Source organism: Rhinoraja longicauda, chromosome 12, assembly GCF_053455715.1.
Source record: "Rhinoraja longicauda isolate Sanriku21f chromosome 12, sRhiLon1.1, whole genome shotgun sequence".
Lineage (NCBI taxonomy): Eukaryota > Metazoa > Chordata > Chondrichthyes > Rajiformes > Arhynchobatidae > Rhinoraja > Rhinoraja longicauda.
In genome coordinates, this window is record NC_135964.1 from 29461637 (window position 1) to 29475551 (window position 13915).

General features: G+C 40.5%; 1 protein-coding gene across 2 annotated transcripts in view; it reads right to left on the minus strand.

Annotated features, from left to right (window-relative positions):
- Nucleotides 1–13915, minus strand: part of vwa8 (von Willebrand factor A domain containing 8) — a 207607-nt gene that overhangs the window by 156943 nt on the left and 36749 nt on the right. For both annotated transcript variants that reach the window (XM_078409361.1, XM_078409360.1), the window contains exon 5: nt 1440–1607. In XM_078409361.1, coding sequence (XP_078265487.1) covers nt 1440–1607 — 168 coding nt within the window. The remainder of the gene's footprint in view (nt 1–1439; nt 1608–13915) is intronic.

The following is a 13915-nucleotide window of genomic DNA, read 5'->3' on the forward strand; positions in this document are numbered from 1 at the left end:
GCTATGAGGAGTGGAGTAATTGAAAGTGGTTGAAGAATTCCAGCTGAGGCAGACATGGCTGTGGTCTCATTCAATGCCCCACCAGATCTTACGCCACCCATTCATATAGGGCTGTGCTCTGCTAATCACAAGTGGTCAACTCAATGAGTTTGGAGATGGAAAATGTAAAATGTTGGGAGGATATTAGGGGAGGGCTGGAAGTCTGAGATGGAGTGAAATTTGACAGAAACTCGCATTTCTACCTGCCAGAACATTAAAACCAAAAATATAGAACGGTTAGAAGGATGTTCTGGTTCTTGCTCTCAGTAAATGAAATATGCAGGGCTTTGCGGTTAAGTAAACTCTACATGAGCCGAGTGACATTCAATTAGCCATGTTTGTCATAATACGTCATATTCTAAAGGTCATACAGAAATTAATAAGAACAAAGAGTCAGTTCTGTACTGAAAACATCAGAATCATGTGATGGTACATAACTGGGTCATGAACAATTAGCATTAATCTGCCACTGGGCATACAAACTTGCCAATTGAAAGCTGATGTTAAGAACCAGATGTGAATAAAATTCCTAAAATATCTGAAATTAGAACATAATCTAAATGGCTAAATCACTTTAACATAGTGTAGATTCTGGGTTCCAAGCATAAATAATCCTTCCTAAGCAATCGCATTTCAATTCCACACAAATAGAAAATTCTTCAGCCATTGACAACTTTTAGTTGATACTTGATAACATAGAACATAATTAAATCTATTTTTTTAAATGACACTAAATGACTTAATTGAACTAAACAGGTGATTTCCAAATTAAGAGTAGCCTTTGTGACTGCACATAACAGCACTTTAGGCCAAATGATGCACTTACATCCCAGCAGTGCCCACAAATGTTTCTTGATAAATGAGGCAATGGAGTGGAACACATGTATGAACCAAGGAACCCCTCCAGGATACAGTGACAGTGGGCTGCAATGTACATAAATGATGCCGAGAAGCATAACTTCACACATAGTTAAGATCCGGAACTCTCTTCTTCAATATCTTTTGGGATAGGGTATGAACTGGGTTCAGTAGATTAATTGGAAATTTCAATTTAAGCTTCATCTGTCTGTGAAGTTTGATGGGACTAAGGGAGTCAACAGAATTTTAACATGAAAGTGATACAACCTAACAGAAAGAGGAAATAAAGACACAGGGAATGTAATAGAACAAGTGTTGAACTTTGGTCTAGTGAGTTTATAATGTAGTAGGAGGTGAAGGATGGGATTGGTGGCACCTTGAAATAGTAGATTGGCAAACATTGGACTACTGCTCAGCCTCATACTATTTGGCGAGCTTTTCATTTTTGATCTGGCAATAGAGATTCGGGCAACTTCAAAGGTGGGCCAAACCAAGAACATGTCATTTCCACATTCTTTCAGATAAATCCATTCCCAATTTACCTTCAGTAGTTTGTCATAACGTTCTGCAGACAAAAGAAACCTTCCATCTTCCAGCTGCATCTCTCTGTTTTCCAAAAGATTGTTCAATACGGGTAAAACATTGCGTTCGGCTTTTTCCAGTCCTTCCAGCACCAATATCCTGCCTTTAATCGCAGCTCGAACAGCACACTTTCAGAGAAAAGGAAGATAAGAATGTAAAAACATAAGAAATAGATATAGGAGCAGGTCATTCAGCCCCTTATGCCTGTTCTGCCATTGAAATAAGTTCATAGTTGATTGTTTACCTCAGTGGCACTTTCCTGCACAAACCCCATCACCTTGATCCCCTAATATCTGCAATGTCTGCTTTGAAAATACTCAGTGAGTAAGCCTCACAGCCTGGGTAGTGAATTCCAAAGACAGTTCTTCTCAATTCTGCTCTGAATTTTGGCTATTTAATTTGGGATTATGACCTGTTTCAAGACAACCCAACGAGAAAAAAATCATTCACTCCATCAAACCCCATATTTTGTATGTTTTAACTAGGCAACCATTTGGAAATAAAACTGAGATATTGTAACTAAAACATAACTAAACAAGTCTCATAAACTGCCAACAGCAGCTACATATTCACGGTAAAGAGAAAACATAGGAGATACTCAGTTGATTTGGCAGCATGTATGGAGGTAGAAATAAAATTAAGATTTTATGCTTATACAAATATTCAATAATCATCCTGGTGCTTCCAATGTCATGCTTTAAAACTCTAGTGCTGCAGTCACAGACAACTTAATCTCTCCTGAATTCACAAACCTGCTATCCCAGGAATCAATCTAGTAAATCTTCGTTAAATCCGGATATTCCAGATGTGTTCGGACCAAGACCGTACATAATTAGAGGGGATGAATTTGACACGTCCTCAAATCCACTTGCAATAAAGGCCAACATACTGTTTGTCCTCCTAACTGCTTTCTGTACTGTGCACTGACATTCGGTGATGTATATAAGATGACTGTCGGGTCTCTCTAAAGACCAAAACCTTTCATTTTATCCTTCCCATCTTCCCTTGAACCTACCATAGAACAGTACAGCACAAATACAGGCCCGTGGGCACACAATGTTTGTGCTGAACATGATTACATGGCCAACTCTTATCTGTCTCCACTTTATCCGTATCCCTCCATTCCCTGTATATCCATGTGCCTATCCAAAAGCCTCTTAAATGACACTATCTGCGTCCACCATCACCCTGGTAGCACATTCCAAACATTTACCACCCTCTGAGTAAAAGAACTTCCCCCACACATCTCCTTTGCACTTCTCACCTTAAAGCTATGCCCTCCATTATTTGATATTTCCATTCTGAGCAAAAAGTTCTGATGATCTACCCTATCTATGCCTCTCATAATTTTACATATTTCTATCAGAAATATATAATTTCTATCAGAAATACAAAATATGTATATATTTCTGATAGATATATATGTACATATGTATATATTTCTTTACATACATCCTCAACCTCCTGTGTTTCTCAGAAAATAGTTGATCCAACTCTTCCCGGAACTAATATCCTTTAATGCAGGCATCATTTTGGTAAGCCTCCCCTGCACTCTTTCCAAAAATATCCACACACTTCCTATAATGAGACGACTAGAACTGCATGCAATACTCTAGAAATGGCCTAACCAACATCCTATAAAGCTGCATCATAACTTCCTGACTCTTATACTCAATGACCAATGAAGACATTCCATAGGCATACCATATGCCTTCCTTCCCATTATCTACTTGTGTTGCTACTTTAAGGGAGCTATGAACTTAGACCCCAAAATCCCACTGTTCATCAATGCTGTTGAGCTTCTGCTATTAATTGTATACTTACATTAATTGTCCCCTTACATTCGACCTCCCAAAGTGCAAAACCTCACACTTGCTCAGATTAAAATCCATCTGACATTAAAATTAACATAGCACAGCCAACTGGATGTAAAACCATGACATTGTAAACAAAAAATAACTACAGAGGAGACCAATAGACTGCCGACAGCAGCTATATATACACAACATAAAGCATAAACAGTGGATTTAATATTTCATGCCCTTACAAATACATTAATCATGCTGGTGCCTCCAATCTCCTCATGCATTGAAGCTTTAACGCCAACAGCAGCTACATATCCACAATTTAAAAAATATAAGTTTGGAGGTACTCATTTTGTTACAGGGGGAGAACCAGACTTAATATTTCATAGCTAGACCAATATTGATTAACTATCAGAGTCTCCAACTTCAGTGTCATTTAGAAAAAAATGGTGTATTAATACACTAAAACCTCAAAATAGGCTACATAGTAGAATGTGGAGAATTATGAGAATGCTACCGAATGAGTTGCTGAGGTGAGCAGAGACTTTCGCTCGCTAGGAAAGAGATAGATGGAGGAAATAGGTGATAGGAAGTGGGATAGGAGGATAATTGCATAGAGCAAAAATTGCTGACAGTGTGGCTAGGGCGTTCTAAATTTGCTCAATATTAATTGACAATTAAAGGAGCACAGATGCTGCTATACTATAGAATTTCCAGCCTGCAGGCAATATAAATCAACCTTCTTCATTGGAAGTGCTCTTCACTGGAATTTAGAAGGATGAGAGGGGATCTTACAGAAACATATAAAATTCTTAAAGGATTGGACAGGCTAGATGCAGGAAAAATGGTCCCGATGTTGGGGGAGTCCAGAACCAGGGGTCATAGTTTAAGAATAAGGGATAGGCCATTTAGGACTGAGATGAGGAAAAGCTTCTTCACCCAGAGAGTTGTGAATCTGTGGAATTCTCTGCCACAGAAGGCAGCGGAGGCCAATTCACTGGATGTTTTCAGGAGAGAGCTAGATTTACCTCTAAGGGCTAAAGGAATCTAGGGATTTGGGGAAAAAGCAGGAATGGGGTACTGATTTTAGATAATCAGCCATGATCATATTGAATGGAGCTGCTAGCTCGAAGAGCCGAATGGCCTACTCCTGCACCTGTTTTTCTATGTTTCTATGCTCATGCTAAGAAATCCCATTAACACTCAACACCATAATAATCGGTTGTCAAAAGTTGCTGGTAGAAGTGGCATCACGAAATTTAATATTGAGTAGCTGAGTATAAATGATTACCGGGACTAATTCCCACAACAGTCCCACCTTTCATTCAAGAATCACAAAATAATTTAACAATGTCCTATGTTTTCAGGCAGGATAGCAATACAATTAACACCATCACATCCCATCGAAGTCTGTTTCTCCAGTTTTAACTTCTTGCCTTGCTCAACCAATGCAGCTCATGCCTCATGTCTTTAATACAATACAATATATCTTTATTGTCATTGTACAGGGGTATAACAAGATTGGGAATGCGCCTCCCATACGATGCAATAAATTAATTAGCTAGTCAGTATTAGTTTAAACAACCCAATGAAACAAATTAGAACAGTTTTAAAACAGAATAAAGTGCAAGTAGATCTGTGGCGGTTCACTGTGCGATGTGATCATCCGGCTCAGCAGAACCGGTTCATAGCAGCTATGGCCCTGGGGATGAAGCTGTTCCTGAGCCTGGAGGTGCGGGCATAGAAGGCCTTGTATCGTCTGCCCGATGGTAGAAGTTCGAACAGACGGTTGCAGGGGTGTGAAGAGTCTTTGTGGATGCTGGTGGCTTTTCTGAGGCATCGTGTGTTGTAGATGCCCTCCAAGGCTGGTAGCTGTGTTCCGATGGTCCTCTGAGCTCTATGGACTACCCGCTGAAGAGCATTCCTCTCTGCCTCCGTGCAGCTGAGATACCACACAGGGATGACATGTGTTAGGATGCTCTCTATGGTGCAGCGGTAGAATGTCGTCAGCAGCTGTTGGGGTAGACCAGACTTTTTCAGTGTTCTTAGGTAAAACAGTCGTTGCTGTGCCTTCTTGACCAGCGCAGCAGTGTTATTGGACCATGTGAGGTCCTCCGAAATGTGAGTGCCCAGAAACTTGAAGCTGGACACTCTCTCCACACTGTCCCCGTTGATAAAGATCGGGGCGTATTCTCCGTTGTGTGACCTACGGAAGTTGATGATCAGCTCCTTGGTCTTGGTGGTATTTAGGGACAGGTTGTTATCAGAGCACCAGTCCGCCAGGTTCTGCACCTCCGCTATGTATTTTGTTTCATCACCGTTGGTGATCAGCCCGATCACAGTTGTGTCGTCTGCAAACTTGACAATGGTGTTGGTGTCGAATGCAGGAACACAGTCGTGTGTGAAGAGGGAGTAGAGCATGGGGCTCAGAACATAGCCCTGTGGTGTGCCGGTACTCAGGGTGATAGTGGAGGACAGGTGCGGGCCCATTCTCACTGCCTGCGGTTGCTCCAGCAGGAAGTCCAGGATCCAGTCGCATAACGACGAGCTGAGGCCTAGCTGGTGGAGTTTGGTGATGAGCTTGGTGGGGATGACCGTGTTGAAGGCAGAGCTATAGTCAATGAACAGCATCCTCACGTACGTGCCCTGTCTCTCCAGGTGAGTCAGGACAGTGTGAAGAGCCAGAGAGATGGCGTCCTCTGTGGATCTATTTGCCCTGTATGCAAATTGATGTGGGTCCAGTGAGTCAGGGATGCTGGATTTGATGTGTGAGAGGACCAGCCTTTCAAAGCACTTCATGACTATAGGAGTTAGGGCAACCGGACGGTAGTCGTTCAGGTTGGTGATCTTTGCTTTTTTCGGCACCGGCACTATGGTAGCCGACTTCAGGCACTTGGGGACCTTAGCCAGAGATAATGACAGGTTAAAGATCCTGGTTCCAAGGCTCACAAGGCTTGGATCCAGCTTCCAAGGCTTACACCAATTCTGGATTTAGCAAGAGAAACAGAAATTCAGAAAAGAATCAGGATCTCACTCACTCAGTCCATTGGCAATTGACATTTACCAATATGGAAGCAATAAAAACAATGAATAGATGGACATTGGCTTTGGTTGTGATACTTGGTAACTGACATTTTAGCATTTTTACTAATAAGAACCTCCAGTTAGAACTTAGAAGTGGGAAGGGAATTGATGGGAATATATTATAATAATCAGGTGAAGTATAGTAGTCAATGCATAGGGAGAATGCAAATAGCTTTAAAAATAATAGGGTAGTATTCATGGGAGATTTCAACTTCCTTTACATTGACTGGATCACCTATTGTGAAAATGGCTTGGGTGAAGTGGATTTGTTCAATGTGTCTAAGAAAGCTTCTTTAATCAACATATAAAGGACAAGTGACCAAAGTGTTAGGGAGAAGCACTTTTGGGCCCATGACCATTTGTTTTAAAGCAGTTGTGGAGAAGGATTGGACTGGCCCATAAGTTAAGGCCCTAAAAGCTAAGGTCCTAAATTGCGGTCAGGCCAATTTTGCAGACATTCGGTGGGAATTTGCAGAGGTCGTTTGCAGGTAATGGGAAGGCTGGCAAGTGGAATGCTTTCAAAAAGTGAGGTAGCAAAAGTAGAGGGGCAGCATGTTCCTGGTAGAGTGAAGGGCAAGACTAGAAAGTTTCAAGAACACTTGTATGACAAGAGATGTTGAGGCTCCAATCAGGAAATGGAGATATAGATATTGTGATGTCTTAGATTGTGTACAAATTACCAAAGAGCATGTATTAGTGGTTTTAAAGTGCATTAAGATGGGTAAATCCCCAGGACCCCACTAAGTATATTCTTAGATCTTGTGGGAAGCTAAGGAGGAAATTGCAGTGGCACTTGTAGAGATATTTGCATTATCTTCAGCCACAGGTGAAGTTCCGGAAAATTTGAGAGTGGAAAATATCATACCATTACTGAAGAAGGGCAGGAAGGACAATCAAGGACACAAGAGGCCAAGGAGCCTGATGGCAGTGCTAGAAAAGCTGTTGGAGGGTATTCTTAGAGACAATATCTACCAACATTTAGATAGTCACCGACAGATTAGGGATGGTTAGCATGGCTTTGTGCATGGGAAATCATGTCAATTAATTCCACAGACTCACCATCCTCTGGCTGAAGACATTCCTCCTCATCTCTGTTTTATAGGGATATCCCTTTATTCTGTGGCCTAAGGTTCTAGACTCTCCCATTACTGGAAATATCCTTTCCACATCCACCATTAACTGGTCTCCCCACATGAGATTGAGATTCCCCCCTCTTCCTTGCACACTCCAGAGAGTACAGGCCCAGAGTCTTCAAATGTTTCTCGTGCATTAAACCAATCACCCCAGGATCATTCTCATAAATCTCCTCTGGACCCTCTCCAAAGCAAGTTTATCTGTGGGCAACATGGTGGCACAGTGGTAGTATTGCTGCCTTACAGCACCAGATAGCCGGGTTGACTACCCGATCCTGACTATGAGTATCCGTACGGAGTTAGTACGTTTTCCACGTGACCTGCGTGGGTTTTCTCCGGGATCTCAATTTTCCTCCCACCCTCCAAAGATGTATAGGTTTCCAGGCTAATTGATTTGGTAAAAATTGGAAATTGTCCTTAGCATGTAGGATGGTGTTAATGTGCGGGGACCACTGGACAGCGCAAATCTGGTGGGCTGAAGGGCCTGTTTCCACGCTGTATCTCTGAACAAAACTAAAATGAATCCTTCCTCGGATATGGGGCCCAAAACTGCTGATAATATTCCAAATGTGGTCTCGCCAATGCCTGATAAAGTCTCAATGTATAATATTTAATTGCACTTTGTAAACCGCTGCTTATGTATTTTAACGTATTAAATATTGTTTGTTTCAAATAAAGTTATAATTATTAACGGATTAACACTGAATAAAAGAACAGAAACTTCACAGTGTATTCTTTCAAAGAGACTACAACATAAGCTTTGTTCATGATATTGTTCTTTGAACTCATTTGTCCTACATTGTCGGATATGTTTTACAACATTAATCTTTTAACTCATAAGATGAAAGCATAGTTTCTAGAAATATTATCTGAGTGTTTGTAAATTTCAATCTGTTCAATAAATGTTGGCTTTTAAAACAAAAAATGCTTCTGGGATTCCTCTTTTCAATTTTATAATTGTTGCTTCTTGTCACCACAGGCAATGTACTGAGTCGCATTGATTTAAACTCATTATCTTTTCCATTTGTGCCATGTCACCCTGAGCCTCTTTGTTCTTTGGTAACAAGATTTAAATTAGCTTGGGAAGTACAAGATTCAAATGCTTCTCCAAAATAAAGCATCTTTTAAAAATTGAATGTATCTGTAAATGTTCTTTTCTCTCGCATATCACCTTCATCTTCACAATCATTCAACCTGATTGCTGATTGAAGCAATCTAAAGGACTCACTACCACCTCTTCAAACACGTCCCAAGGTTGTGTTCTCTAATATCCCTCAACTGGACAGTAAACTTTAAAATTAATTCTGGTCTGTCACTTGAGTCCTGCATGTTTATAGTGGCCATCTTTCTGACAAGATATTAAACCGAGGCCACATCTGGCTTTTCAGGTGGTGGTAACAGATCCTTAAGAATGCATCCAGCAGAAAAATGGGAGTCCAACCCAGTATCCTGACTATTTCCCTTCCACACTCAGTCTATTGTAGGGTCTTGTAAACCAATCAATGCTGATGCCTTTGCAGATGCTGCTTGACCTGCTGAGTTCCTCCACCAGTTTGTTTCTTTGCTCCAGTAACCTGGGCAATCTTTATAGCTAAGACTGAAGTGGATCGTCCTGATGATTCTGAAACCTCACTGCTCCACTTCCTAAATTACATCAGGGATTACACCTCAGAAATACTAAACTGGCTCTAAGACATCTGAAGTATGAAAAGTTACAAATAAATACAATATTTTCATTCATCCCTAGAAAGAAACTAATAATATATAATCATTGATTTACAGAGAGATACAGCATACACCAAGTCCTTCAGCCAACGTTGTCCATGCCAGTCATCAAGCAGCCATTTTTATACAAATCCTATCCGATTTTATTCTCCTTACCTTCCCATCAACTCATCCCCGCTCCTCCTCCCCATTCACTCCTACATACAGTAAATTTCCTCTAGCCTACTGACCAGTGCATCTTTGGGATGTGGGAGGAAACCAACGCTCCTAGGAGGGGATATATGCAGTCTCAGGGAAACCAGGCACACTCCATTCAGAGTATGCCCAAAGTCAGGATCAAACCCAACACACGAGAGCTGCACTTTGCTAACTGGACCACTGTGCCTCCCCAAATCCAATGCCATTGTGACGAATGGAAAATTCTTCACTTTTATCCAGCTCATCTATGGGGGAATATCCAATGATTAATCCGTAGTTCCAAAAAAAGATCAGATGGGCAAGGCTCAGCAATTAGACGTCATCTGCATCTGAGATACAAGTTCACATTCCACACAACAAAAGACTTCCAATTTCAAACGTAAACCAGCTATTTCAGTTCTACAATACCATGCTGATTTAAAAAAATTCACCCATCCAAAACCAAGGAGAATATGGGCACATTTTGCCCAATATGTTCAATCACTGCATACTGGGCATCAAATCCTATCTCTGAACATACAGCACCTTAGAAAAAAGGTATGGAGGGATTCTGCAAATTTCCCACAGAACTTTACATTGATATGGGTCACGATTGAAAGATACCTTGGTCCTTGTTGGGTATGAGAATCTTATCCCCTTTCAAATTATCTATTACCCATCTCATCATTTTAAAAAGCGAAATGATCAGTTGATGGTTTCTTATTTCTTAAGATCAAAACCTACAGACTATCATAGATATGTGTTTTTGTCCATAAGATGGGGCTATTGCTTTAAAGAGCAGCAGCCTCTATTTGGTTGTATTAAATGGGCTAACAGCAGGAGTTGGGCATGAATATATATTTTACATTTGAAGAATAATATGTCAGTTCACAAACCCATCCACTGCAAAAAAAATGTCAGTGTCAGCATTGGTAGTTCTGAGTGAAATGGTGTGTAAGCTAGACACAACTGTGATCCATCAGACTGATGGAATAGGAGGGAGAAAGCTGGAAGAGAGAGGTGGAGGTAGGGAAAAGCCAGAAAGGTGATAGGTGGATACAGGCGAGGGATGTGTGATAGGCAGATGGGTGGAGTAAGTGACAAAGGCTAGAATTGAAAAGGAGATAAAATAATGTAAGATAAGGAGAGATCAGGGGGTGGAAAGAGACAGGGAAGAGGAAAGAGGGGGGATAAAAGGAAATATGGAAATCAGGGATGGAGGCATGTGTTCGGAGGAGGGGAAAGGACATCATTTCGCACACCATCTCACCCTGCTTCTTTCACTTCCTCCATATGCTCATCTCCCATTCCAAATTCCCATATTTTCCTTTTATCACTCTTGTTCCCCTTCCACCCATATCCCTCCATATCTGACATGTTGGCTCCTTTTCACCTCCAGCCTTTGTCACTTACTCCACCCATCTGCCAATCACCCCCCTCATATGTGTCCATCAATTACTTGCCAGGATTTGCCCCATCTCTCTTTTCCAGCTTTCCTCCTCTCTACTCCATGTCTAAAGGAGGTCCCATCCCGAACCCACCGAGTTCCTCCAGCACATTGTTTTTTTGGTTATTGAGTATGCAGGACTGCTTTGCCACCTTCTTTGATGTATTATGTAAAAATGCCTTTTTTGACAAGATTTCAACCACCCTGAAAGACTGGAGGCAGCAAGTGAATGGGACTTTTCCTCTCTGAATGCATCAACTCTGTCATCAGCCCTTCTAATCCCTGTCACTCTGTAAATACTGGAATTCCTGACTAATGGCAACTCAGAGACATAGTTGCAGAATTTCACTATCTCCTCCAACACAGTTGCAGAATTTCACTATCTCCTCCAGGGCAATTAGGGATGTGCAATGCAATCTTGCATTGCATGTATTGTAAAGAATAAAAACTAGACTTAAAAAGAAGCAATTTAGCACATATTGCCTGTGCCACCTCTCAAAAAGCTTTCAACTTTCATGCCAAACTCATGCAGTTTCCCAACTTTTAAATCGCTGAATATTTTCCGATTCAAACCTGTTCCACCTTTCTGTTCTAAACATTATAATGATCCACGTTGTTTCCATGCCCTGACCACTCTCATAGTTTTTAAGGAAACTCAAGACACTGCCAGTGAAAGATTGAAAGCTGCCCAACACGTGAAATAGCTCAGAAGGGAGTTACAGTCTCCACCATCTCACAAACATTTCTGGTACTGCAAAAAAAGGGTAAGTAGTAAAGAAAAGGAAGAATAAGGAACATTCAAGGCAGTTGCTCTTTTTTACCTACTTCTTCTGAAAGATGTAGTAAGAAATTCCATACACCTCAATGAATAGGATCATAGGTATTTCCAATGTAGGTTTCAAATGAACTCACAAATTCTGTGCCAGGATCTGGGTATAAAAATAATTGCCATGGAAAAAGATTTTAGTTTATGGCAGAGGACTGTTGAAATACAAAGAGTCATGCAGAAAACTAATTTGTGGAGAATAAGGCAATCTATTGATGCATTGTTGAAGGCTCGTTAAATGTATATATGTGCCTTATTGCCTATTCTCTGGCACAAAATGAAAGGCTCTTCTGTGAAATTCAACCATACTGATACCAGAGTTGCAATGTTTCCAATTTTTATTCAGATCGTTTGCATAAATTCTTCTTTAAACCCTTCTGTTCCGATTTAAACCTCACATCCACCCTTGCAGATTGAAGAAGGGTCTCGACCCGAAACGTCACCCATTCTCTCCAGAGATGCTGCCTGGCCCGCTGAGTTACTCCAGCATTTTGTGTCTATCTTGCGGATTGAATGCAGGTGTACCATAAAACAATCGCCCAGTTAGCATTTGACTTCTCCAATGTACAGGAGATCATATTGTAAACACAAAATGCAGAACACTAGATTGGCGGAAGTACAATGAATCACTGTTTCACCTGTCCTTTCAGATTTTTCACCTTTTGCCTTCTTGCCATTCAGGGGCCCAACAGTCCTTTCACAAGAAGTCAGAACCCTTGAGCTTCCTGTTGCTTGCCGCTTTTAATTTTACATCCCACTCATTCTGATCCATTTCGTTTGTAATCTTCTGCACTGTTATAATGAAGTCCAACATAAACTTGAGAAACAGTATCTCATCTTCCACCTGGGCACATTGCAGTCTTTCTGATTCAATATCAAATTTTACAACTTCTGTTAACTTACTTTCCATGCTTATCTCAGCGCTGGATATTTCTACTTTAGATCATCTATTTGTGATCATTTTGATTTAGTTATTCTTTCTTCATTAGCACACATTGACCTGATTAGAAATATTCCCTTAGTCCTCTCCATCCCTCCCCACAACCTCTCTGCAACTTAAAACTTATTTTCCCTCTTTCCAGTTAGGATTGAAAGGATTCTCTCAAACATTAACTCTTTCTTTTTCCTCAGATACTTCCTGACCTGACCTGCTGAGCGTTTTCAGAATTGCTTTTTTTCATATTTCAACTGCAATTTTTTTAATTTTCAGGTTCAAACACATCTCTCCTGAGATATCTGATAACCAATATCACACAGAGGTGACCCATTTTATCACAACTCCAAAATGAAAGCTTTTTATTATGCCATGTCCATGAATCCAATTTCTTACAATAAATCCAGAGGATCGGAATTTTTAAAAAGGTCACAGATAATCCTGTATTGAGAAATAATAAATGGTTAATTAAAAAGTGAAGTGACAATTTATTGAGTGAAATATTATCTCTCACTCTCCCCCTTCCCCTCCCTCTCTGATAGTCTCCTCTTGCCTTTCAATCCCTGTCCTCTTCATTTTTATTTGGGTGGGCCAGACTTTTACAACAATCATTAAGGTTGATTACATCTTCCTGCTTTGGTGTCCAATGATACAGTACAAGTACATTATTAATTCCACATTCCTTCTAATCCAGGGTGCTCACTCTCTGAAACCATCTGTCTGCTAATCTTTTATTTGGATTGAATGAACATCTCCGAGGTAGTTTACTGAGAGACAACGCTTTGCCTTCTATCAGTTTGTTTCTCCGAATTATATTTTTGGTCAGTTCTTAAATAACTTTACTTTCCTTATTTCAAGACTAAATTGTTATTGCCAACTGCGTGCTAGTGGGGATAGAATGAAATTCTAAAATATTTGGCTTCTCTTTCAAATACAAAGATAGATAATGAACCCTAATTTCTCACCTTTCCTATTAATATATAATCACCTTCAGTGCAGTGGGAGCACCATTTATTTTTATATTGGCAGCTGTGAATTTAGGACCACCATATATATTAGAACATATAATTCATGCTGACGTTCCAACCCAACAAAAGTGATCCTTTCGGTTTAGTGCTCTCAAAATCTGAGCTCCAGCATCAACACTGGGCTTGAAAGGTAATGTCTTTCTGGTGTGACTTTAAACTACAGCCCCATCTGTTCACTCACATGGAAGTTTAAAAAAAATCTCTATCAAAGAAGGAATGAAGCTTTTTCCTGGCTTTTTCCTGGCAAATATAAAAAACTCAACCAGTTTCTCCAAAA